The 26,213-nt window shown below is 46.0% G+C and overlaps 1 protein-coding gene across 1 annotated transcript; it reads right to left on the bottom strand.

The window, feature by feature from the left end:
* Window positions 1–631: 631 nt before the first annotated feature.
* TNFSF8 (TNF superfamily member 8) lies at window positions 632–25,300 on the bottom strand. The gene is made up of 4 exons (XM_025888311.2): window positions 24,719–25,300; window positions 15,101–15,143; window positions 2,795–2,866; window positions 632–1,321 (listed from the first exon to the last, which is right to left on the bottom strand). The coding sequence occupies exons 1-4, from the start codon at window positions 24,911–24,913 to the stop codon at window positions 927–929; spliced, it is 705 nt and encodes a 234-aa protein (XP_025744096.1). The 5' UTR covers window positions 24,914–25,300; the 3' UTR covers window positions 632–926.
* Between the last annotated feature and the right edge of the window lie 913 nt (window positions 25,301–26,213).

Raw genomic sequence — 26,213 nt, 5'->3', positions numbered from 1 at the left:
TCATGTGAGAAATGGCAGCAGCTAGTCCCTGACCAAATAGCTGCATCACCATGACCACTGCATGCTCATGGAGTGCCTGCTGAACACACAGCCCTTCCCTACAGGAAACGAAAGCTGTCTGTTGTTGATGTGTTGTCAACCTTAACCCGAATGGAGTCAAGGCCAGTCAGATGGCTTTCCAAATACCAGGAGGCCTTTTAGATTTGGGATGGTCAGCTGGGCAGTCCTTTCTTTTACACATTTCAGATCCCACAGTTCACATCATTTGTCAAGGGACCCTGAACCTCACCCCCAAATTCTGACTCTGTTGAGGGACATGTGGCCAGATCCTATGTACGTACCATCAGATTTATACTGGTGTGAGGTGAGGGCCTTCCCTTTGGTTGGGGGCTTCTAGAACACTGCCTGGAATCTTAGTTCACAGGTCTGGGATGAGACATCCTGGACTTTTGAGATGGAAGAGATTTTGGAGAGATTCAAATCCAGCCCCTTCATTTTTCAGACATGGATCCAGAGTTCCAGGGAGGGGAAAGGAATAGCTCCAGGTCATACAGTGAGTGAGTTAGTGGTTGGGCCAGGGCGTAAATTCATCCCTTCTGATACCCACGTGGGGCTTTTCCCACCAGAGTTAGTGGTTGGGCCAGGGCGTAAATTCATCCCTTCTGATACCCATGTGGGGCTTTTCCCACCATACTGTCTTGCTTCCTTGCCTTCAATTTGAAAGATACTTCACTCAAAACTGTTTTTTTTTTTTTTTTTAAGCCCTGGAGCTGTATCTTCCCAAGAGACAGAAGGAGAAGCATATTATTTAGTATACTTTATGGTTTTAGTCTTGGTCTAGAGTTTTCTTTTTGCCCAAGTGTTTGGATGGATGAAGTACTGTATGGTAGAGAGTGGCTTTCTTCCTGAAGGCCAGAAGAAATGGTTCAGTCTGAACTACTATATAAGAAGATAGACAACACATTCTCAAGAGGAAAGGTGTTTGTATCCACATACTGGAATTTATCCACCTTGACTGATATGGTGGTGTTGACCTGGAGGTGCTCCAGCAAGAATTGAGAGAGATTTTGGTATATGTTTTTGGTTTGTGCTCCAGACTCACACACTGTCACCAGTGTCTGCTTTTTGACATCTTTGTTGATGAGAAGCTCCAACTTCAGGTCAACAGAATGTTCTGGGCATTTCACGAGAAATTGCAGTTGGCAAATGATGACATACCAACCTGGGAACTGGATTACCAGATTCCCATCCTGATATCTGACTCCATGGACAATGCCATCTTTGTTCCAAGACAACTTGGATTTGTTTATATGCTTTGACACTGGAAAGAGAAGGACAAAAAAAAAAAGAATTACCGAGCATATTTCAGATGCAGATTGGAAAATGTGAAGTTTTTATTCAAGATTTCCCATTCGAGACCCGCGTTTTCTATAACATTGCTGTTCCAACCATCTGGAATATCTTTCATGTTACTCATTCCAGGTGCTGCTTAATATTCAAAGCACAGGTGCAAAACCACCCCTCTTCCTTTTCTCTAATGCTTCAAGCTGGAGGGTCAGAAGACACATGGTAATGGACTACTACCTCCTATAGAATCACTCTCCACTTATTTATTATATTATTCTGTTATTATTATAATTATTAACTTTCCCTTTTCAGACCGTGAGTTCCTGGACTATATTCCCCACAAGTTCTGGACTATCATGTTCATTCAATCAATCAATCAATCGATGCTCCATCACTAAGGACTACTATTTGGTAGGCATTGCATCAAGTATCTGAGATAGGAGATGCAGTTTTGTTCAGTTAGTAACCAATTTAAGCATCAAGATGTCCAGGAGAATCTCAGTCTGTTGATTGCATCCTTTAACAATTCATTGTCTCAATTTTTTTAATGTCTTCCTCTCTTTGAAAGGGCAGCCAAACATAATCATGTAGACTCCGCCAGTGTACAGTCAGGGGCTCTTCCCAGCTGGGATTTTTAGAGAAGCAAAGGATTGGCAGACCCTGTGAGCCAACATGTTCGTGTGGAAAGCCAAGTCTCTCTGAGTCCTAACAAGTGAAAATCAGCACTGATTAGTCAGGGTGCCTTTCAGAATTGGAAGGCAGGCCTTTGTTTTAATTGCCTCCATGCCTTCCCTTTCAACCTCGTTGCAATTCAAATGAAGAGTGAGAACTAATCTGACTGCAAAATGGAATTTTTAAAATGGGCAGAATGGCCATTCCGCGGATCTTGGCCATCCCCTCCATATCTTGGCTTTCCCAGCCTAAGTGCCTCGCACTGTCCTTTAGAAGGGGCCTCTGAGCTGGCGCACACTGCAGTATGCAAATAGGCTGGACGCCAGCAAGTTCATTAAGTTGTCGATCAGGGGACAAGGCAAGTTTGTGGTTCCCTTGTGAGTAACCCGACAGAGGCAGAGACTAGGAGCCTGCTTCTGTTTCGTGAGGAAAAGTACTGTGCACTTGGCCCCAGACTTGGCCGGCCCCAGACTTGGCCGCCCCCAATCTGAATAGAGAGGGGCCCTGAGGGTCAGACACAAATGCCTTCGGAGGCGAGGTTGGCAACACAGAAAAGCGAAGGGGGCTGAGGAAGGAGGAGTCTTGTGGGTCTCTCCCCTTCGCCCCTAAGTTCTTTAAACTCAAATTATAAAAAATAGCATGCAGGCTAGATACCACATCTGCAGGTCATATTTGGCCATGGGCTTCTCCTTGTGACCTCTCTGGTTTAGAGGTTTCAGAAAGGCCACAGGAAGTGGCCCTCAGGTAGCCAGAGTTCCTGGATTCAGTTACTGACCTTGCAGGTAGGCCCATGACTTCTTGAACGGAGCCTTTTCCAGTATACATGAGATGTCCTCTGAGCAATTTCCTAAAAATAAGGAGATCATATATTAAATGTCTTCCTCTGCTCTGGGGACTGGAGACACCAGATTTTTTTCCATGACCCTTGGATGGAGACAATTAGTATTCTGTTTCCATTTGGGGCCCTCAAAGGAAACCTGTTTATTTCTCATTTTGCCATCAGGTAAAGGATTTTAGGATTCTTTGGAATTGGTTGATTCCACAAAGACTGGAAGCAGCGGGAAGGAAGGCAAAGAGGACCTGAGCTCCCCTAGGTACCAGGTGCCATTCCTGTCCCTTTACCTACTTCACTTCACCCTCGCAGCAACTCAATGAGAGTGGTATTATTAAGTCCCTTTTACAGATGGGAAAAAGCCTGGGCGCCAGATAGATTACGTATACTCTCCCACGTCACTCCGCCTGGCAGTGATGGTCAGAACCGTAGTTCTGATAGTAATTACTGCTATCCTTCCTTTGAGAGCACACCAGATACTAATCTGTGCACTTTTACATATTTCTGCTGATTGAATTCTCCAAATAACTCTGCAAAGTGGATGTCCTGATGCCTAGACAGAGTCAATGACACGAGGTCAAGCAAGTTGGTGGTAATGTTGAGATTCACCCCCATGTCTATCCAATTCTAGAGGCCAGTTTTCCTCCTCCAAGCCATTTGCTGGACAGTGGAGATAAACACATTCTTGTGCTCAATTTTAAGAGGATATAAGATTAAAGAGATCTAAGCAGGAAGCCTGCTACCGGGAACTTCCTTGGCAGGGGAAAAAGACAGTGTTTATGTCATTATGGTATTTAAGGAACAAAAATATTTTTAATATATTCACCGGTGATGCTGGCTTAGCAGCTTCTTATTATAGAAACTATTTTATATGCAAAGAGCCAAGTTATACATTTCCTGCGGTGACTCATGATTTCAACTTACTGTGGGTAAATTCCTTCTTCTCTTTGGACGTTGGTTTCCTATCTATAAAATTGGGAGATCTAAGACCTGACATTGACATCTTTTTGATGATGTCATCAGGGTGACCATTCATTCCATCTGTCAGAGATGAGGCAGCCATGGGCCTGTTTGGTTGAAGCAGCCACACCTTGATGAGTTTGCTCCCTGGATCTCGGAGTGGTATCTGTTGGGCTCACAATATTTCCCATTTGCCTCTTTGCCCCAGGCCTGAGGAAATCTCTCCAGGCCTTCCTCACTTCCCCATGGAGGCTTGGAGAGGTTGGAAGTTAAGCAAACAGTTCCCTCTGCTGTCTGAACAAGCTCACTGCTAGCAGCCACCCCTGCAGAAGCAGGGGGCAGTTTTGATTTTTGTCTGCCCTCAACCCATAGATGCTCTGGCCCAAAGGTCTCCTTGGTGATGAGGGCTGGTAGACCAGATGCCATTTTTTTTTTTTTAATCCCATCTCTTTACCTGGCATTCTTGTCCTGCCTGTTTCAGCCACAGCCCACACTCCTGAGGTTTTAGAATCAAGAGTTACAACATGAGGGCCGCTCATTTTCTAATGCACTGTGAGTGCTGTTAAGAGAGTCCCCCTGGCCAGCCTCCCCTCTTTGGGAGTGTGGAACATTGAGTCAGAGAACATTGCAGCGAGGTATATCTGGCCATGTCTGTTCTCTGCTGGGAGTCCCTTTTGGACTTTGCTGTGCCTGCTGGATCAGGGCCCCGATCCTCCACAGGCGTTCGTGGTCCCTAGTGATCTGTCCCTCCTGCATTCTCTAGTCTCACCCCCACCTCCCCTCCTTCCCTTGTACTCTCAATCCCGAGAGTAGTAGCAATAGGGCAGGCGATAATAATAGCTAATATAGTGATGGCGATTTTCCGGGTCCTCTGAGCATGCTACATTCGGTCTTCCACTTAATTCTTACAACCACCCCATGAGAAGGCTACTACAGTGATTTCGGTCTTGTACATAAGGAAACTGAGGCTTTAAAAGGTTAATGACTTGTTCACATTTGCACAGCTCATCAGTGGGAGAGTGAGGTTCAAACCCAGGCTGTCTGACTCGAATGCCTTGGGTCGATTGCTGACCACGATACTGGTCAGCCCCCAAACACGCATGTTAATTTGCCTCTCCACCTGGAAACCCCCTTCACCGGGAAAGTTATTCCTTATTTAAAGCATGGCCTGGAAGTCATCTCTGACCTTCCCTCTATTTGCCTATTTGCCTCCTCCATTAGACTGTGAACCCTCAGGGCAGAGACAACTATTTATATATCCCCACTGCTGAGCCCAGAAGATGCTCTGTAAATGTTTGTTGAATTAAACCGTCTCGTCTCTCCCTCTTACTTCCCTCCGTGGATGTCAGCTGAGTTCTGGCATGGGTGAGGTGAATGGGGGTGCTTGGCTTCTCTTTCCCCTTGAGGCTGGAAGAACACCTAGCCTCATTCCCACATTAGTTCTTCAGGTTAGCGTAGATTAAATGGGAGGAGAGGACTCATGCCCTGGGCTGAGGCCAACACATCATGCCAAGAACAGGTTCTGCTCATTGGCTGGAGGCCCCCTCACAGCGTGTCACTTGTGGTGGCATCTGTCAGGTGAGCTTCCGTAAACAGGTAGGTGGCTGGACAAGTACAAGCCTGGGCTTGCCTCTCACACATGCAGGTTTTGTTTTTCCTTTCCCCTTTGGTCTTTGTATGTTTGCTTGGTTGACCTCAGCTGTAATTCTGAGAAACCCAAGGATGGAAAAAAAAAAAAAACAACAAAAAAACAACCCTCATTCTGAAGCATTTGCATTTCCTGAAGTCAAATGGCAAGGAGTATTTTAGTTTTTCTTTAACAACCTTTGAGATGGTTTCAAGCAAAAGGAAAAACACGGGCAACCGTCTCCTAGAATGGCGTTGCTGGAGCTGCCTGAGGGAAGGGGGCTGGGAACGGGACACTGGAGAAGCTGTTGGTGGAAGGGGGCAGTTGAACGTGGAGAGGAGCCCAGAGGAGGGCACGACTGTTGGCCTTTCACATCTGACAGGCTGTCAGCAGGAAGGTGGGGCAGCCTGCTCCGTGGGGCCCAGACACCGAGGCTTTACATGGAGGTTTGAAGAGATGACGCACTCAACTCATAACTAACATTTCCCTTGTCCCTACTTCTCAGATGAGGTGATGGGAAGACCTTCTCTGAGGACACACATCACACCGTAAATCATAGGGCTGGCAGCTCAAATATTTGACCAGTTAGTGCTATTCAAAGATGTGTTGGGCTGTTTTGAGGGTCATGAGGCTCCTGCCAAGAGCCAGTTGGGCACTTTGCCAGCCATGTGTCACCCTGTGAGTCCATGATATGACTTTCTTTTTTGGTTATGAAGACAGGAAGGAGTGATTTACAAATAGGTGGTGTGACCTGTAGCTGGAAGGCTGTGATGTCCCTAGAATTTTGGATGCTGGGAGCATGGGGAGCAAAACACCCCTGTTTCATTAATTTCCCAGCTGAATGTGATGTCTGGAGGGGTTCAGTTTGAAGAACTGACCATTCGGGTGGGGGAAATGAGAACTGTTTGCAAGTCATGGCTGAGTTGATGGCCTGGGAGTTAGAATCTAGGAACTTCCCCTCTCTGGGCCCTAGTGTCCTTAGCTAGATGAAGAGCAGTGTGGCCCTTCTAGTTTATTCCAGCAGGCTGTGTAGACTCAGCTACATATAGCCAGGCTTGCTGCAGCAGGGGGCAAGTCAGTCCCAGTTCCAACTGTCTGTCTTTGTGGGCATGTTGCTCTACCCCGTCTAGGAGACTCTCTTCCCACATTTAGGTTTCCAGACACCTGCAGTGGTAGAATAGAACATTTTAGGTATGGGGTCATCTAAGTTATAAACAGCCTGATTCTGTAAGGATTTGCATGGTTTATAGAAATGGAAGTTCCTGGAGAGGTTACCTGGTCCAGGCTTTGGCAAATATATAACACATACGCTCCACAATGTTACCCCCATGGCAGACTTGTCCTAGGTCACCCCATGAAGTAGTGACAGAGGTAGGACCAGAGCCTGGACACCTTACCCCTTCTATGGGGCATTCCACCTTTCAAACAACTTAAGCACTCTGTGAATTTTTCTGAAGACCAAGGCCTTTAGATGGGCAAGATTTATAAGCCCAAACTTGGCCTCCTCTAGGATCATGGAACTTTTCTGGGCATTGTTTGGAAGCCTGGAGAGACGTATGTGCCAATGAAACCTTCTTGGCCAGTTTCACAGAAGAGAGAGCTAGGGAGAGAGAGATGTTGCTCAAGGTGTTTGAAAAGACCATGTTCTAGGGGTGCCTGGGTGGCTCAGTCTGTTAAGTGGCTGCCTTCACCTCAGGTCATAATCCCAGGGTCCTGAGATGGAGCCCTGCATCAGGCTCCCTGCTCAGTGGGGAGCCTGCTTCTCCCTCTGCAACCCCCACCCCCTGCTCGTGCTCTCTCTCTCTCAAATAAATAAAATCTTAAAAAAGAAAAGACCATATTCTAGAAACCAGCATAATGGCAACCTGAAGACTGGACCCTGTCTTGGGATCTCAAAATGTTAGACTTGAAAGGGCCATTTGATGCCCACTTAACGAAGACCCTGTTCTATGAGTGGGGAAGGACACTGAGCCCAGAGGAACTGAGGGTCTGGCGCAAGATGTCACTGTAGATCAGTGGCAGAGCTGGGTCCAGAGAACACGTCTCCTGACTCCTAATCCAGGGCTCTGTCCTCTGTTAGTCTTTCCATGGAGGAGGAAGTATTAAATGTAGGAAGAAGTGGGTTTGCAGCCACCATGCACACTGGGCAGAAAACTGATGAGACAGCTGGAGGTGCTGGGAAAAGGGCACTAATGAGCCTTCTGGACTCCCTCTCACAGAAGAATGCCAGCAGGTGACTTCAAGACCATGTGCTGAACCTGCCAAGTCCTAAGTCATAAGCCTTGATTGGGCTTCCATCAAGATGCAGCAATGCCCAAGGTGGCAAAACAAACCATGCCAACCATTCTGGCCAGATGGTATGTGGTCAGAGTGCCAGGCACCTTCTAGGCTGATATTCGGACAAGAGAGACACAGTGCATCTGGACTCTGGTCAAGGCTTTTAGCTGTCACTTCCCCTTACGGACCCTCAGTTACTGCATCTGTAAGGTCGGTTGGTAATAATAAGCCCAAATGAACGGTTGTTGCAAAGACCCAAAGGATGTAAAGTGGCCAGTGTAGCCTGTGGCTTAGAGGAGACATTCAGAAAACGGTAGTCCCCTCCTCCCCTATTCCTCTTGTCCTTGTTACAGTAAACAGCTTAGCCATGCCACTCAACAGAGTGAGCTGGCTGACGAAATGCTCATTAAAGCAAAGCTCATGGCATTATCTGATGGATTGAAGTTTCTCAACTATGTGCATAAATGTTTGAGGCCATCTGATGGCTTCCAGAAGAATGTGTAGAATGCTCCTTCCATCTGTTGCCAATATTTTAAGCCTTCTAAGAAGGAGAGGAATTATCTTAATGATGGCATCTACCAAGGTCCTGGCCCTCCCTTCCTCTGGCGGAATATCCAGGAGAGTCCCAACAGTAACATCTAGGGGAGAGTCTCTCCGTTATCAGTAGAATCTGGAATCAAAGTGAACCCTTAACCTAAGGGTCATTTCCATTGGCTTCAACTTGACCATTTCCTTGATGCCACAAAGCCAACTAGTGGTGGAAGGACTCCAAGATGGGTTATTTGTTAAGCAAAAGACAAGGAGGTGACTCTGGATTTACAAACAGCACTTGGGGAATACTCATCCCACATGCTCAGTGTTAAGCACATAGAAAGTGACCAGTAGATACAAATTGTGGTCAAGCTGGAATTCATTTGAATTTCTTGACAGTTTTTTAGAATTTTCGAGTCCTTTTGATCCTGAGCTGTTATGGTATGTAAGATCAACCTATCTGACTTAATCTAAATGCAGGTGGAATTAATATTATTGGGGGTAGTTAAGAAGCATACAAAGTGTATAATTCAAAAGGCAAAGTGAAACTGAAGTCGCATGGTGAAATCTGGTAACATTTAAATAATTTTTAAAAAACACCTCCTAGCTATTCTAGATGCAGAGGTGTAACAGCATCCTTGGGAAGTTAGGCTTAGGATCAAACAAACTTAGGTTCACATTCCACCTCTGCCACTTTACTAAGTTGTATGGCTTTGCATAAGTCACTCAGCCTCTTTGAATCCTCTCTCAAAGGGAGGATAGTAACAATCTCCCTTAAGAATTGCTGGAAGGTCAGATGAGATCATGCATAGCAATGAGCCTGGTGCCCACCACCCAAAGGATGCTAGCTGATGGTTGGCTCCTATTCCCTGGTCCAGGGCTTGTGCTGCTGGGCTGGTAGAGACTCAAGCCAACACAGGTGGCGACCAGAGAGCTTGAGTGAAATACATCATCGACGTCCTGCTTTCCCTCTCTCCATCCCTCCTTCTTTCCCCTACCCCTTTTTCTTTTTTCCTTCCCCGAAGTATTGGAACGATGGGGATTTCGTCTAGATTTAGAGACTTGTAATTTGTATGTGCTAAATTCAAGTATAAATTTTAATGTTTCCCAGTGATCTGAATATTTTTTCCTCTCCTCTCCTCCCATCTGGACCCCTCTCCTCTCTCCCCCCCCCTTTCCTTGGCAGCAGGGGGTGGGGATTATATATAGGTTCCTTTAGCACTCTGGATGGCCTCTGCAGGACTCCATTCCACTTTATTCTGAGCAGCCTATTTTTTAGTTTATTTCTTGTGGAGAGGTTCCCGACTCCTGTTAGCTCTGCCTTAAGAAAAAGTCAGCATAAGAGTGGGCTTTGCGTGTGTTTAAAGTAAATGGAGAAGCAAATAGGCTCTTTAAGCCCTGTGACTATCTGAAAAGCAATTTGCCCCCTGAGCAGAAGTACCCCCTCTTGCTGTGAAAAGTTACAAAAAAAAAAAAAAGGCCCACCACAACGGGTGAATTGGGCAATCGGGAACCAGATCAATCTATCTGATAGAAGTGAGGTCTCTGCTGTTTTCTGTATTTCCAGTGGGTGGGGGAGGCTGCTTCTTCTCTACCTGCTTCTGCTTCTTCTGCTGCCCGTGAGGTGTCCTGGTGGGGCTGTGACCACCTGGATTGTAGATAGCCATATGACAGCAGGGATAGCTGGGGATCCCTGAGTGGCTCGCCTCCATGGTTTAGTTTCATTGCCTTAAACGGGCGGTTTTTATTGTCTGTTTGCAGGTGGGTTCACTAGGTATAATGAAGAGCCAGACTTACTTGATGTTTTTTAATGCCCACATTTTCTTTTTAGCAGAGGGAGTGGGGAGGAGGGTAGTCTGCCAAGCCACGTAAAAATTGTCAATTATTAGAACGGTAAAATAGTCCACTTGTCTAATTCCGGGAATGTTAGACTCAAAGCAAAATCCATGCCAGGGCCAGGTCATCTGGCTCGCTCCCCTCACTCTTGATATTTTTAGACAACAGGACTTTCCAGGCCCTGAGAGGGAAAATGCACTGCTTCAAGTCCCAGGACCGGAATGTAGGTATTCCAAAATCCAACCCAGTTCTCTGTCTTTGGCCCTGTCTCCAGCTGGGTACTGGATTCAGGAGAAGGTATTCAGAGGAGGGCAGGGAGTGTGTTATAAAGGGGCTTTCAGGACCCATACATGGCCTACCCACTGTTTCCCCTTCCTCAGGGTCTCCAGGAACCTGTGGAGCAGGTGGGGGGGAGGTGCGGGGTCGTGACACAGGAAAGGCCAACCTCTTCCAACAGGAGGCTGTGCAGAGGGAAGGAATCTTCCAGCCTCATGACACCTCAGCCGCAAAGCTAGGGCTTAAATTTGGCTTCCAAATTCCCTGCCATGGGCTGTTTATTCCCCCCACTGCTGCGGAACTCCACAACAAGAAAACAAACAGCTGTGGGAGCAGGTGCTGAGGAAGCCATAGTGTTGGAAGGGTGCCCAGCCCTGGAGAACCAACTCGTAGGGGGTCTGGAAGGAAGCGCAGTGGCGTCTGGCAATATAATCCTGGATAAGCAAAACCAAGGCGAGCCAGCCTGCATTTTGAGGTCTTGCCCCATTCCCTACTAGCTGTGCACTCAGGCAAGTCAGTAAACCTCTCTGTGCTCCAAATTCTGCCCCTATACAACAGGGATAGTAATATCCCTGGGACATGTGAAGACTGCCGGCTGAGTCTCGAAGCCCTCGGCCGGTGCCTGGCACAAGGTGGGTGCCCATCAGTGTCCACCATTTTCACTCCGCCAGAGCCTCATACACATGTAGTGAGGGAATAAGAGAAAAACTGGTTGAAAATTTGTCTACAGAATTCGTCTGGTGCGGGAAGGGCTGTCATTTAGTTGTTGGGATGTTGGGAAGGCCGGAGGCTGACACCAAGGTGGCCAAAATTGTTCTATAAAATAAAGGTCGAGTTTGTGAGGAAGGGGGTGGGGTGGGAAGTGAAAATGGGGAAGAAAAAAAGAGGTAGAAGGAGAATGGGTTAGTATGCAGGGCGGAGGGCTGAGCCCCAGTGGGGAAAGCTGTCCTTGGAGAAATTCCCAGTAGCTGGAGGGGCAGAGGTCTTATAAGAACAGAGGGTTCTATAATGATGTAATGTATGGTGATTAACCTAACAATAAAAAAATTAAAAAAAAAAAAAGAACAGAGGGTTCTAGTGCTCAATTTGCATCGTCCCTGGGATGAAATGTACTGCCCTACCAACTGCCCTACATGCCCTAAATCCTACAGCGTTTGGCTTTACGCAAAGGTGGGGTGCTGTTGGAGCTCTGGGGGAATCAGGGCAAAGGGGCCTATGTTCTGTGGTTTGGGCAAATATGCCACACAACGTGAGCACGTGTGACATTCAAAATGTGGCAGAAGTGGAGAATTGGAATAAGAAGTGAGGAGAAGAAGCCCAGGAGCCCAGGGCTCTCCCTGGAGCCCGACCTTGGTTGCTCACCCTGTGTGGGATGGGATGGAGTCATTTTATTGGGGGATGAAAGAACAGCTGGACTCTGTGTCCAAGGGATGTAGGCTCAGCCGGGGGGCAGACAAGAGTCGTGTTTGCTGTCCCTTGTCACCCTTATCAACCCCATTTTCCAGATGAGAGAAGAAGGACGTGGGGCAAGGTTCTCCTCCCTGTGGTCTTCCTGGCCCACGGTCCCTGCTGAACCCCCACAATGGTCCACCGTGTCCTAAGCACCGCAGAATGAGTGTGAGGTGGCAGTCTGCTAGTGACCGATCTCCTGGCTGGTATGGGAAGCTTGTGTTGGGACTAAGAAATCCTTTCATGACAAAGCAGGCTTGTTTTTCTGTGGTTATCCTGCAGCGAAGTGTCATCCTGTGTTAAGGTACCTTAGTGTGTGTACATGGGCCTGCTTCCCGGGGCTCTGGGCCGCTGCTGGCTCCTGCTGATGGTATGTGATTTGCATTCACTAGTGGTGGAGGGCTCCCTAGAAAGTGCCTCCTGGAAAGATCCAGAATGCTTGTCTGTTTGAGGCTTTTGCTTCTACTGGCTAAACGTCCGTGTGATAGATAGTAGCTCTTGTTCACCCAGGGACAAACCACATGCTACCTCTGGAACCTCTTCCCAGGGCTTTCTGGGAGACGGCTCCCCTCGGCCAGGTGTCTTGAAATGGCTTTTTAAAAGGGGCAATGTGCTGCTTGTATCTGTTTAAGAGGGGCTTACTGGGGAAGGAGGCTGTGGCTGGAGATTGCCTCAAGATCATTGTTAGACCTTTTTCTCTTCTCTGTTTACATATTGAGCAAAAGAATCAGAGTGTCATAGTGTCATTTCATTTTAGTACATTGTTATTACATTATAGGGAGGCCCAGAGAGGAGGAAGACTTGCCCAGAGAGACACAGCCTGCTCACATGAAAATCCGTTCTGGAGCCCAGGTCTTGCTCCTTGGTAATATTCTTTCCACCTCGCCCTAGAACTGTGTCTACAGTTGGCCAAGGTAGGAGACAGGTAGGTGTACATTACAAAGAGGAGACAGCCAGGGAGCACATCACGGCTGGCCATTAACATTTCATGGCTCAGGCACGTCACACAGGGAACAGAAAGGAGGCCTGGATTCTGTTCCCTGCTCTGCCATCAGCTCCTTGGGTGACCTCAGGCAAGTCACCTTGAGGGCTTGGACCTCAGCTTCTCATCAGCAATAGGGAAACGTTAACCCCCACGATGCTCGCTCACAGGTTTGAGGCAAAGATCAACCCAGGAGAGGCATGGGGAGATCCTTAAACAAAATTGCAGAGCCTTGGTGGGGATTACTATTAGCATTTCTAAAATCTGGTTGCAGAAACGTTGAATTGCCAGCTGAGGGTGGTTTGGGATTCGTGCACGTGCCGATACAGGGATAGTCAAGATAAGAAGGGACTTCATAAGGGACCCAGTCCATGGCTCCCACCATTTTGGGTTTCATGGACCAAAGAAATTTACCCCCAAATGAAAATTCAGTGGCCAACATAGAGAGGGCAGCCTTTGATTTTGTCTCTTGTGTCCATTAAAACAAAACAGAGTAACTCAGACAAAACGCAAGTGAACTTAACTTGCACCCATATCAGCTTCACGTTGTAAAAGAAAGGACAGTTTTATGCTTTCGGGAGGATGTACTCTCGGAGGAAAGGAGTGCCCCTTACATTAAAAATAGTTGGCTATGGGAAGAAGGGGCTACCTCGTCCTTCTCTTCCCCATTTCACACTGGGCTGGTGAACACCAGCATAGGGCCAGACCCTGCAGTGAGAGCGACCTGTGAAGGACGGACTCTGCAGGTACAGGAACTGTGATCCAGGATGGCTGGGGTCACATTGCCTCATGCAAACTACCCTTGTTGTTGACTCGCGTTTCTGTTCAAGACTGCCTCTCTCTCCCTCAAGAAATGAGAAGTTCTGGTCTTGACTTGGAAGACCCGGCGGTGGGGAGGGGATGGGGTGGTGGTGGTGGTGGTGGAATGGTGGGAGAGAAGAAGGAGAAATGAGAGTGACTCAGTGTGCCTGGGTGCTTTGCAAGTCTCTGCGAGGACGTGTGTTACATGTTCTGACTCCTGAGAGCCTGTGCCTTTTCCATAATGGGGGCTCTCGGACTCTGCTCTGTGTGTCATAGCCAGCCTCTCACCTCATTCTAGAAAGAAAGTTGTATGGACCCACAGCTGTGCCTGCTGGTTTTCGGAGTCTAGAGCTGCTCCTGCCCTACAGAGGCATTGTGGGAATTGAGGTCCCTTGTGAAGTAATTCCAGCCAAGGTTAACATATTGTTACAAAGCTGTAGTTAGTAGTCTTCCCTGAAAGATCCAGAATACTTGTCTGTTTGGGGCTTTTGCTTCTACGGGCTAAACGTCCGTGTGCTAGATAGCCTGAAGGAAACTCCCAGTGGGATGCTATTGGTAGGCAGGGCTGTGTTCAGACACTGTGGTAGACGTCGTGTCCCACAGATGCTCTGGTGTCTCTAGCTGGGTGCCCAATACCTCACCCTTTCTTTTTGACTTTTTTTTCTCTGAGCTGTCTGGTTATCCAGCTGTGATGCTATTTAGGTTCTAAAGTTTATAGGACAGAGATAGGTTCATGTTCTGGGGTGGAAAAAAAAAACATTGGATAGGAGATGAAGACATCTGGATTCTGGGTTTGGCTCCATGTGACCTTGGACATGACGCTTCACTGGCTCTTACTTTTCCTCTTCTGTGCAAGGAAAACATTCACCAGATGATCTCAAAGTTTTTCATCCTCAGTGTTAAGCTAAGTCTGCATATCCCCTCTGGGGCTCGTAGAGATGATGCGTTACGTTAACTAGTGACGGCAATGATAGGAAATGAAGGGGGTGAGGAGGATGTCTGTTTTTACAATCCTACCTTCATTATGCATTTCGGCTACTACCAGTTATTTCATGATTACTATATGCCAGTGGTCGCGCCAAGCAATTTATGGATGAGATCTGATTGGCTTCTCCGATTCCTTCATGAGGTAGGTAGTATTATTCCCATTTTATAGATTAAAACAAACTGAGGCTCCCGGGTGGGATGTAGAGCCAAGATTCATACCCACATTTGCCTGACTCCAGATTTCAAGCTCTTAACACTATGCTGCTTTGCATTGCTGTCCGTGTCCATGTGATGGCCTATGTCATAGGTGGGATTTTCATTAATGGCAGAGCTGTGGGCACCAGGGTGCCGAACGGAGCCTGCTCAGATGAATGCATATGTACCAGCTCAGCTCTGAGCAGCCGCCACCTTTGCCTCCACCCTCTTTTCTGTTGGGCACTGCTAGGATGCTTCCGGCGGTTAATCCACTATGGTGTCATAGGGATGATTTAATATACATTTACTCCCAATTCCAAGGTCTTACCTCCTTTAAGGGGGAATTTTCCCGGTGGGTTGGGAATGGAGTCCTGGAAGAGAAGAAAGAAAAAAAAGGAGGCAGTGTGAGATCATCGCCTAATGGAAAGAACTCATCTTTTTTCTTTTCCATTTTGGTTGCCCTCCAAGTGCTGTGCAATTTAGAATTTGTGTTCCATTTGACTCTTAAAGTTAAAAAAAAATTAATTCACTGACCCAGTTTACATTGGGCTTTCTCATCCATTTGCTCAATAACTTGCCTATATCAGGAATGCAATTTGAGGGTTACTATCCACATTTCACAGGTGAGGAACTGGGGGCTGAGCAGGGTAAAAGGAAAAGTTTATGGCAGCTTCGGGGACCAGAATCTGCAACTCATCGCCCTGTCCAGGGCTTTTGTTTTCACTTCTGCATTTGATATTTTCCCCCCTCTGGTCAACAAAAGACCAAGCAAGTGTAATATATAAATACATGTGGGTTTTTTTCCGTATTTGATTCATCAAACAGTGAAAGTACGCTGTAAACATACCTGGGAAGGTACATCTCTCTCTTTCCTGTGGTTGGAAATTCTGAATTAATTGAATGTTTATATGCCAAGCGTTGTGACGATACGGTAAATAATGAAATCGGGTCCCCACCCTCATGACTTTATTACAAATTTATATATGATTATAATATCCAAATACTTATAACTATATAACATAAATAAACACAAAGGGATATTATGTATTTATAAATTCACATTGTACTTCATATTATCTGTTCTGTCATGAACATGAATATATATATATTTATACAGATAAATAAGAGGTTGATAGAAGTGGATTATCTTCTGAAGGGGGGGGGTCTCCTGTGTTGGGGGATGGGAGGGACTGATAGGGAGGCCTTGTTGGGGGTACTCTGAGCACGGAGGCAACCGAAGCAGCTGGGCACAGTTCTTTACCCCTCACAAATCCCTCAGAGACTGACGTCCTCACGTTTCACCTCCCTCCCCTTCTCCCCGCCTCAGCCATGGAGCCACACGTCAGGTGTCTTGCCAGTAAGGAATCAAGTATCTTATTTCTCTTGTGACTTGTCTAGGTTGGGGTCTCCTGTAGTGCACTGGATTGAGATATTAATAAAGTCCTAGAGAGGGTGTGTCTCTGATGTGGTTGAAAATAACTCCCCGACCTCTTCCAGAGCAAGAAGTTAGCATCTGTGCACATCTACTTCCTTAGTGTTCTGTCTGAACACCTAGGACCCTCTGGAGTTTCCCTTTTATCCTGCCATTTCTCTGGGGGCTCTGTCCTTGGCCTTCCACTGATGGCTCATTTTCCGATAAACGGATCTCTTCTCCAGCCCAAGTGTGCTGTAAGGAATTGAGGAAGTCTCCCGAAGGCAAAGCCCTGGCATATAGCTCTGCTCTGGAGATGGCAGAAGTCAGTATAAACTTTTGGCCTTCAGCTTTTCAGGGCAGAGGCAGTGAACTTGGCTTGGAAGCTCCTTCCCTCTCGGCTCTAATAGTCTATGATTTTATCGCTTTAGTTGAAAGCTCTTAACCTAAGTAACAATGCTGTGCATTTGTGGTCGCTCAATTATGCATGCAGTTCATAGGAAAACCTGACATCACCAAATTCCCCTCCGTGTTGCCTCTGCTGGACTGCAAAGAGCATTTTGAAATCTAATGAATGGCTAATTTGCTCCCAAGTATGATCATCAATTAGTGTGATGTGGAAATGCATAAAGAAAAACATCTATGTTTAAACATGGTGCTAAGATGGTTGAATTTGTTGGCCACCCAGGAAAGTGTCTAGGGAGAGCGAGAGAAGGTTGGTACAGTAGAACCACCAGGGCTGTCCCAGCCTCCACAAACCATCCGGGAAATAACAAAGTCATACATTCAGCACCTGTTCAATGAGCACCCAGTCTGTTGTGTGCCAGGGAGTACATTACTCACCGGAAGATATCCTGTGGATTTTATGGCTTAGTCATTAAAGCTGTCATTTAAAATAGACAAATAAATATATAATTGAATTGCAAGTTGAGGCAAGGACTATGAAGGGCCCTTCAAGATAAAAACTTCTCAAACTTTAACGCATATGCGAATCACCTGGGGAACTGGTTAAAATGCAAATTATGATTCAGCTGGTTTGGCTGGAGCCTGAGAGTCTGTATTTCTGACAAGCCCCCAGGTGTCGCTGAGGCTCCTGGCCCACAGAACACACTTTGCATACGTGGCAAGGTTGTAAGAGATAATACCTGGGAGGAGGACCTCATTTATATGGGGGTCAGAGGAGGCCTCTGTTATTTGAGGGCTTTCAAGTTTCCTAACTCTAGTACAGGAAAGATTCCGGTTGCTTAAACCTTCACCCAGAGCCCAGGACATCCAAGATGGAAGTGTGATTATTCCTATTTTGGAGAGCTCCTGGGACGAGGTAGCCATAATTCCCCTGCTGCCCATGGTAGAGAAGCTCAGAGAAGCAGAGCCAGAGAGGAACCTCGGCATCTTTCAGTACATCAGGCTAGTTTAATAGAAGAGGAAATCGAGACACTCATGAGTCAGTGGCAGATCCTGGATTGAAATTCTCTGGTGTTCTTTCCACTGCCCCAAGAGAGATGCTAGCTTCGGAAGCCAAGGTTGGGGATGCTCATTCTCCTCTCCCTTTAGCAATCAATCCTTGCATTTGGAGGTTGAAAGCCAGGGTGTAAAGAGATGGTGACTTTTACAATTTGCTGGGAGTTGTTTATGCCCTAGGCACTATCTAGTGCTGTCCATCAGCTCCTCTTTGGCAAGTGCCTCCGAGTCCTTGCATTTTCCCCCAGATCTTGCCTGGGTATCTGGGTCTTGGCTGGGGAAATGTGGACTATCTTGCTCAGTGACTTGGCTTTGTGGTCAGTTGCACATAGGCTGGACACAGACCCGAGCTAATGGACGCTCCCAGGCTGTCATTCTCAGCTCCATTGAGTAGCTCAGGAAACTTTATCTCCATGGTTAACAACCTGCTACACTTCCTTCATTGTACTTCTTTTGTTTCAGACTACAGGTGTCTGATAGGTATTTCCAACAATGTTTCTGTGGATGGAGGGAGGAACCGTCACATTTAACCTACTTGTTCCCGGGTGGAATGACTCAATCACAATCATGTTCCCTGCCCAGGACTCTGTTTTCCTGTTTCTTTTTGTCACTGTGATTAGAGGGTTAATCACCCTTCCCTCCACTGGCTTGTTGCCGACACAGTAAGATATTGTATACAAAGTACTGAAAAGTGCTAGAAATGATAACTATTTTGGTTACTCTCTGGATCCTGATGATGTGCTTAATTTGCCCCAATACCTTGAAAGCCTCAATTCTTTCACAGAGCAATTCTGTGCAGAAGCAATCAGATAACAAATGTGCTTTTGATCAAAATGTCCTCCTTTCTGATTGAAAATGGCCAAAGGCAACTAATGTTTAGAATATGCCAGGGAGATTACATATCCCCTTCTTTGCTGACCTCAAATTGTCTTGTAAGGTTGGCCATGGAGATTTTGGGCCACGAATTGTTTCCCTTACTTTCAAGCTAGCATGGAGAAGCACTTCCTGAGGGTGCTTAGTCCTCCAAGGCTAAATGCTTTCCATGCATTATTTCATTTGGTCTTTACCCCAAGAGTTAGTGATTGATGAAGCCCTAGAGATTTCAGAAGGTCCTACAAATGGTGACTAGCAGGGAAAAGTTTCACATCAAGTGTGTCGACCTGGAAGACAATGCTCTTCAATGCCATGCTACGCTGCCTTTCTAGAGTAGGTCAGGATGAAGCTGGGGCAGAAAATGCTCCCGCGAGTCAATGAGAAAGTGGATGGAGGTCACAGAAAATCCTCAGGAGAAAGACAATTTTTTTTTTTTTTTGGCAGCCTTTGTTTTGGTATGGTTAGTGTAAGTGGGAACTGGACCAGAGTGGCTTAAAGCAGTGCTTTTCCCAGTGGGGATCTTGTTAAAATGCTGACTCTGGTTCAGTAGGTCTGGGATGGACCCTTAGGTTTTTCATTTCTAATAAGCTTTTAGATGATGCCAGTGCTGCCGAGCCACGGACTACACTTTGAGTAGCAAGGGCTTAAAGACATTGCTCATTAGGCAATCAGAACACCTGAGGTCTTCCTTCCCCAAGGAATGGGGGGTGGGGAATAGCTACAGGAGGCTGGGCTCATACATGGGTTTAGGAAATCTTCTTCCTACTCTGCTGATGGACGTAGCATCCTACTCTCTTACCCACCTCTATCAGTGCTTCTTGCCAGCTACCTGTGCTTCCTGCTGTTCCCCTGGGCGGACTTCTGTTCTGGCCCTGCCACTCCTCTCCTGACACCTGGGCTTGCCTGCTTCTGGGCTGTGCCTCTGCTCATTCTTCTGCCTCACCTGGAAAGCCCTGCCCCAGCTCCACCGGCTACCATCCTTCCAATGGAGAGCTCTTCTCCACTGAAGAATACAGTTAATAAATGCAGAAAGAATGATAGGATTAGGCGATCATCATTCTTCAACCCTCAGTGCATGCCCCAACAGACAAGGATCATTGAGGAGTGCCCAAACTGCTGAATGAAAGATATTTATATGTCTTTGAAGTATTACCCCATAGATTACTTATTAGTAAGAAAGAAAAAAGTGTTCACCAGGGGTCACCACCTCAATCAAGTAACCAAACATCATCACCGATAATGGGACAACCTGACGTATGCCTCTACGTGTGCTGCCATAAGATGTGACATTACTTATGTACTATTCTTGCCAAGAAAGTTTCATCTGAATATAATCACAACAAACACGAAGCCAAATCCAAAACTTAGCCAAATCTATAAGCGTACTGGCCTGGACCCTTTGAAAAAGTCAATGTCCTGAGAAACAAACAACAAAGGGCAGAGGAAATTGCTAGATGATTGCTTCTCAAACTTCAGCGTGCATGAGAGTCACCCAGGGAGCTTATTAAAAAACAAATTTTTATTCAGTTTGTCTAGAACGGGGCCTGGGTTTCTGCATTTCCAGCAAGCTCCCAGGACCACCTTTTAAATGGCAACATTCTAGATTGAAACAGACACAACCAAATGTGGTGTGTGACCTGAGTGTGGATTCAGGATCCCCTGTCAAAACAAGGCACGACAGCTGTAGAAGATATTCTTGGACAAGGGGCGGGCATTGATATATGGACTGTGCACTATTATTAGATGGTATCACTGAACTGACATTGATTATCTTGGCCGTGATAATGGCCTTGCAGTGAGGAGGAGATGGGTGCTGGGACAGGTGCAGGTAAAAGACCACGCCGTCTGCACCTTACTGTCATTCACATAAAAAGAGCACAAATAGGGCAAAATGTTAACACAGCCGATTTAGGTGAAAGGTTATATGGGTGTTTACCATCCTACTTTTCTGTAGGTTTCAAAATCTTCAAAATAAAACTTTAGGTGTAAGACATCCTTCTGATTCTTGGAGGGGGTTCAGCTTCTGTTCTAGCTCTTCTGCAAGCCCTGCCCTCATCCCAAGCAGAAATTCTTCCTCCCCTCCCATCGATGGCATTCTGCCGTGGACTCAAGCTCTTGGGTGTTTGGGCCTTACTTTGAGAATCCTCAGAAAACAGGGGTCCTGCCCTGTTCACGTGGGTCCTTCCCTAGCACAGGGCTTGCCCCTGAGAAGACTTTCTGTGTTTTCTTTTTCTTTTCTTTAATTGATAAATTGAATGCATTGGAGAGAGTAGTGTGGGTAGAGAGAAGCACCATGGAGCATTTCAACTCACCCCTATATTGTATCTGGACTTAAAAGCAAACCAAAAATCCATACCTACCTACCACCTACCACCACCAACAATCTCTACACCTAACCCGATGCTCAGTCCATTCTTGGTGAGGAGGCAGAGTGGTACTGGAAGGATGCTTTTTATTTTTTTAAGGCATTTTCTTTACTTACAAAGGGAAAGGAGGCAGCTTCTTTCTCTTTCTAGAAGGGGTCTTCTTGAAAACCTAATGATCCTGAGCCCTTGCTCTAACCCTTTGGAATATAAATAAATCTCTTCAGGGACTGGATAAGCCCAGTCCCTAGGTTTATAGAATTGGCCCTTAGATTGAAGACTTTAGAGCCTTTTGAAATGACACTTCTATAGTCAACCTTGTAGCCTATCTCCTTATATAACCCTTCGTTTCTGGAAGAGATAAGATACATTTAACTGTTTTTCATTTGCTTTGCTGTACAAATTGTGCGAAGTTTCATCCTGACACATATGCATGCACTTTGTTGTGCTTACTTAATACTAAATCAGCTTTCTGTCTTTCCATATGGATGTGAAGAGGTGTCTCTTTGTTGGTAGGACTTTTACTGACTTGAGAATATATTGGTACAATCTCTTTCGAGGCTGAATGATACTTACTGAAGTGAAAAATACACATTCTATTCCCATCACTAGGAATTTATCCCACAGATATACTTGCAGACGTGGACAGTGGGTAAAAACTTCTAGAGAAAAATAGAAGTGCCCTTCACTCGGCACAGGGAAAATAAATTATGAAGCAGTGATACAACAGAATACTAGTGACTCTTCCAAAGAATGAGACAGACTTTCATGCATTGCCATGGAAGGGTCTTCAAGATATACTGTCAACTCAATAAAGCAAGGTGCAAAATTATGAGTCTACTATAACGACATGTTATACTATATATTTGCAGATGCACATATTTTTGGAAGGACATGAAAGAGTCTGTCCATGGTGGTTATGTCTGGGAAGAGGGACTGGTGGCTGGGTGCGCAGGATGTGAGTGAGTTTTACTTTCTTTTCCCATGTTTATTGTTTACTTTTCTTAAACCATATGGATATGATATATTATAATAAATACACTGGCTTAAATGTAGATTAAGAAAAACTACCACAGGGACTCTGAAGACATTACTAGACAATCAGTTCTATAAGTAACACAAAAGCAGGAATCCTGTTGGCTTTGTTCAAGCTATATCCCTGTTGCTTAGAACAATGTCCCACACACAGAAATTGCCCCATAAATATTTGAGATTGAAAGCGAAGCTCCTTCTTTGACTCTCCCAAGGAGTTTGACCTGGGAGTTTCTTGATCTTCCGGCCAAATCTCAAGGTAATCTTTGTTGGTTTTCCGACATATCCTATCTCTTCTGCTCTCCGTCACTTTGTTCACGCTTGGTTCATTGGCCAGGAGTTCCTCTCTGATTCCCCTTTCCCACCTGCTTTAAATTTCTCAAGCCAGTCTGGAACTCCAATCTCCAGTGAAGTGTTTCTTAAACCTGGGAAAACACTCTGTCTCCTTAACTTGTGGTGTCGTGGAAACCCTATGTGGCTCTACCTTCCAACCATTATCTATCACGATTGATCTTGTTTTAAATTTTGTCTGTTCATGTGCTTCTTATCTAGAACTGTGACTTCTTAGGCCAGTAAAACCATTCTCATGGTACTCCATTCCTGCCCCCTTCCAACCTCACACAGAGTGCTATGTAGCCATCGACCATTCCATTTTTTGATAATTGGGATGTGAATTTAAGTTTCTTGGGCCTCTCCCATTGATTTCTTTGCCAGAGGTCCTTTTAGAGTCTCTCTGTTTATCTAAGTTCTATCTTTCCTGGAATCAGCCTGCATTCCCTCTTCCTGCAGGAAGCCTTCCTTCATAACTCAAGGGGATAACTCTTCTTAGCTCTTGCAATTGTTAACATCCGAATAATTTATTGGAAATGATATATGTGCAAAACACTGAACACTTAATATCACAATTAGTATTACAAGCCTTAGCTTTTAAACAAATAACTGATATCTGCCAGACTAAAGAAACCACAGCCCACCAGACCATACAATCAGATTGTGAAGTAAATTTTTTCATATCCTAACATGAGGAGTAAGTGAAGGAAATGGATGTGCAAGAAGATAAACCTCCCGAGAGGGAGCAGGAACAAAGTTTCTAAGTGCTTCTGTGGCTGGCTGTATTGGCAAAGGGAGTGCTGTTCTCATTAAACAATTAAGCACAGTCTTGAGTCTATCACTTTCTCAGGATGTCTTAGTTCAAGCCCCTTCTCCTTTCTGTTCCTGATTTTCCATACATACAAAAATGGGGCAGGAGGATCCCCTCTAGTTCCTTCCTGGAAAGAATGGATTTGAATAAGAGCCCTTCTAGAGCTCTCTCCAGCTTTATATTTCATCATCACCCCCAATACCTTTCCTTTCTTTCTCCCTTCCTACCTTCCCTCCCTCCTTCTTAGCAGTTCTAGCTAACAATATCTAACTAAAAAACTTCTTAAAGACCACTTCAATTTCTTTTCTTTGGCCATTACTATAAAATGATATACTTCTGATTTATCAAATTAGAATTATAGAAATTATCTAACATCTACCAAAAAAAATGCCCTGGAATATTTTCAAGAGTATTATTCTCAGTAGACATAGATGAGCCAATTCAAGGATGTATTTCAACTAAATCAAATATTAGTAATTCTTTTTTCTTTCACTTTGATGGAGATATGATCCTCAAAGCTTCATTTAAATTTCAAAGCTGATGACACTTGAGAAACAGACAGCAAAATTTTTTAAAGCCTAGTTCTTTTCAGCAACCCATACGGTATAGAACGTTCAGCCTAAGACAACTGAAGGGAAACCGGGACACATTCTGCAGGATTGTAATGAAAAATGGGAGCTCTGAAGGAATAAACAGAAATATTCTCACTTTGGCAGGGCGTGTGGAGAGAGTGAGTTCTCAAATTACCAAAGTTACCAAAACTTTACTTCATTAAAAAATTCGTGAGCAACATATACCATCAATACGGTATTTTCTACAAAATGCACACTGCCCAGATTGGCCGGATTCTCTGTAAACACCAGTTTCCTAAAATATGAAGTGTCCTCCTTCGTCTCTTCTGTTTTTGCAACAAATCGTGCCATTTCCTCCAAACAAAGTAAATTTCCTGAGACAGTTTGCCTCCACGGTGGGTGCCCGTGATTGCTTGTCGTTTTAGTATTCGGGGCAGTCTCAGAGGGAACAAGGTGTTAAAAACATTTCTGCCCCCGTGCTCTAGATTTCTCCTGACATCCTAAGCTCTTCCAAGCAGTGGCTCAGGGGGAAGTTTTCAACTTGCCCTGTAGGCTTAAATAGCTCTATGGAGCTAAGCCTGGGCTCCTGTTTTGCTTCCTTCCCTTATCCACCTTGGCCACTGAAACTTAACTTCTTGTTGAGAAAGCTCTTGGCAACCGAGGAGGCCCCAGAGATCTCAGCAATGTTTGGACTGAGAATAGAGAACCTTGGAATCTGGTCAGAAGACCTTGAAGACAGTCATGAGTCACTCGAATCTGTTATCAGATTTCCTTATCACTTCCTTCTTTGATATGCATCTCCGGCCCAGCAACATTTAAATCATAATTTCTTAATAGTAACTGCTCCTCTCTTTTCTTCTGGCCCATGCAAGTCTGGAAAGTTTTGAGATGATGGCTGAACCCATTTTTCTCTTAAAAGCCAAATTATTGCAGAGAGTTGAGCTCCTGTTTCTTTTCTCCCTCTTCCTACATGATATATGTACCTTTTCTCCTCTCCTTCTCAACTACTTTATGAGTTTATTCTCAAGGCTCTCTCTCTCTGGGGAGAACTGAATAGAAACCAGAAAGGAAAGGCGATGAAAAGTCCACTTACCGTCTTCTGAACTACCAACATCATAATGGTTGCCACAGCAAAGACGAGACACAGAGCCAGCGCAGTGGTGGTGAAGTAGAAATAGCCACGGCTCGTGGTTCCCAAGTGGCTGGCAACGGAGCCTGCTGGTACATGCATGGCTGTGTCTTGAGAAGGGGCCACTCGGGTGAGTGCTTGCTGCAGCCCTGGGTCCATTCTTATATAGTCTTCCCACAGCACACTTTATCTGTCCTCATCTGATTCACTTCTGGGCCCATCTCTGTTCCAAGAAGGATTCTCCCCCTGCATCCTGGATCATGTGACGTGGAAAAAAACCTTCACCGGCTGCCACACGAAGAAACTCTTCTCTGGGGGCGTGAGGTGAAAGGCGGCAGCAAGGGTGGGGGAGAGGCTCATTTTTCATTGCCAGCCAGGGATGAATCTGAGTACAGAGCAACTGTAGCTCCAGAGAAGGTGATTAATGTCAGAGGGCAAGTAAGAAAATGACGGTTTCCCTACTCTGGTGTGTGTGTGTGTGTGTGTGTGTGTGTGTGTGTGTGTGTGTGTGCACAAAGCGACTTCTGTTTCATTTAGACTCAGCCACAAAACGCCTTCCTGCTTGAGAAGCCGCAAATTCTCTCTAGTGAGGCCTGCAGCTCAGAAGACCTCGGCAGAAAATGTCTCTTTGCGGAGCCTCAGAGAAGCTGGGGTCCTGGGACTGGGCTATAAGGACTCAAAAGGGTTCAGTCTGATAGTATCAGCTTCTGCGGAAAACTGGACATGTTACCAGCTACCTGGGAAGGAAGAGCCCACAAACGTGGAGTTTTATCCGGAGAGGGCAAGCCCACGGGCAGGATGAAATGTGGGGGCAGTTTCAAAGAGAGCAGGGATCTGGAAACACTGAGCTTCTCAACAAAAATTCCTGCTGCCTGCATTGGGAGGTGCCAAACCTGCAGACAAACCTGGGTTCGCCAGCACACTCCCAGAAAGGGGAAGGGCCTGGCGGTGGGGGTGGGGGTAGGGGTGGGGAAGTGGGTGGTGCAGAACATGGGAGGCGTGTTCTGTGTGGGGAGCAGGTGCAGTGTGGGGGGCAGTGGGTGTGTGGTATGCACGTGTGGCGCATGTATGCTGCACGTCCACGATGTGGGGTGCATGTTGTGTGTGTCTTATGTGTGGTGTGAGGTATGTGTGTGTGTGTGAGTGTGACTGTTGCAGCTGAAGCTCAACCATCTCAGGCGCAGTGCTGGTGTTAGGGAGCTTTGCACCTTGCCTCACTCCGATCTCACCTCTGCCCTCTGACGCAGCTAACATTTCCTTTCCACGGTTGGCAAAATTGAGGATCAGAGAGCATGAAAACTGTTTCGATCAAAGTGGTAATTGTCAATCAATGACATCACCCGGGTGCATAGCCTTACCTGTCGGCCCATGTTAAATCGTTCAATCATCACAGCGCTTGAAGGCTGAAAACCTGAGGTCTGCTCTCAGCCCTGTCCACTGTTGGCTTTGGGACCTTGTG

The sequence above is a fragment of the Callorhinus ursinus genome, unplaced genomic scaffold (genome assembly GCF_003265705.2).
Source record: "Callorhinus ursinus isolate GAN/ISIS: 27379988/994484 unplaced genomic scaffold, GSC_fseal_2.0 scaffold24, whole genome shotgun sequence".
NCBI lineage: Eukaryota > Metazoa > Chordata > Mammalia > Carnivora > Otariidae > Callorhinus > Callorhinus ursinus.
The sequence above is the reverse complement of the archived record's forward strand: the minus strand, read 5'-3'. Positions and strand labels throughout refer to the sequence as shown.

Bases quoted from the DNA above. Each gene is read 5' to 3' on its own strand.
- TNFSF8 (XM_025888311.2), bottom strand. From the start codon at position 24,913: ATGGACCCAGGGCTGCAGCAAGCACTCACCCGAGTGGCCCCTTCTCAA. The intron at 2,867-15,100 runs GTAAGACCTTGG...CCTTATTTTTAG, and splicing joins AAAATTCCCCCTTAAAGGAG to GAAATTGCTCAGAGGACATC. The intron at 1,322-2,794 runs GTCAGTAACTGA...TTCTCTTTCCAG, and splicing joins GTCATGGGCCTACCTGCAAG to TGTCAAAGCATATAAACAAA.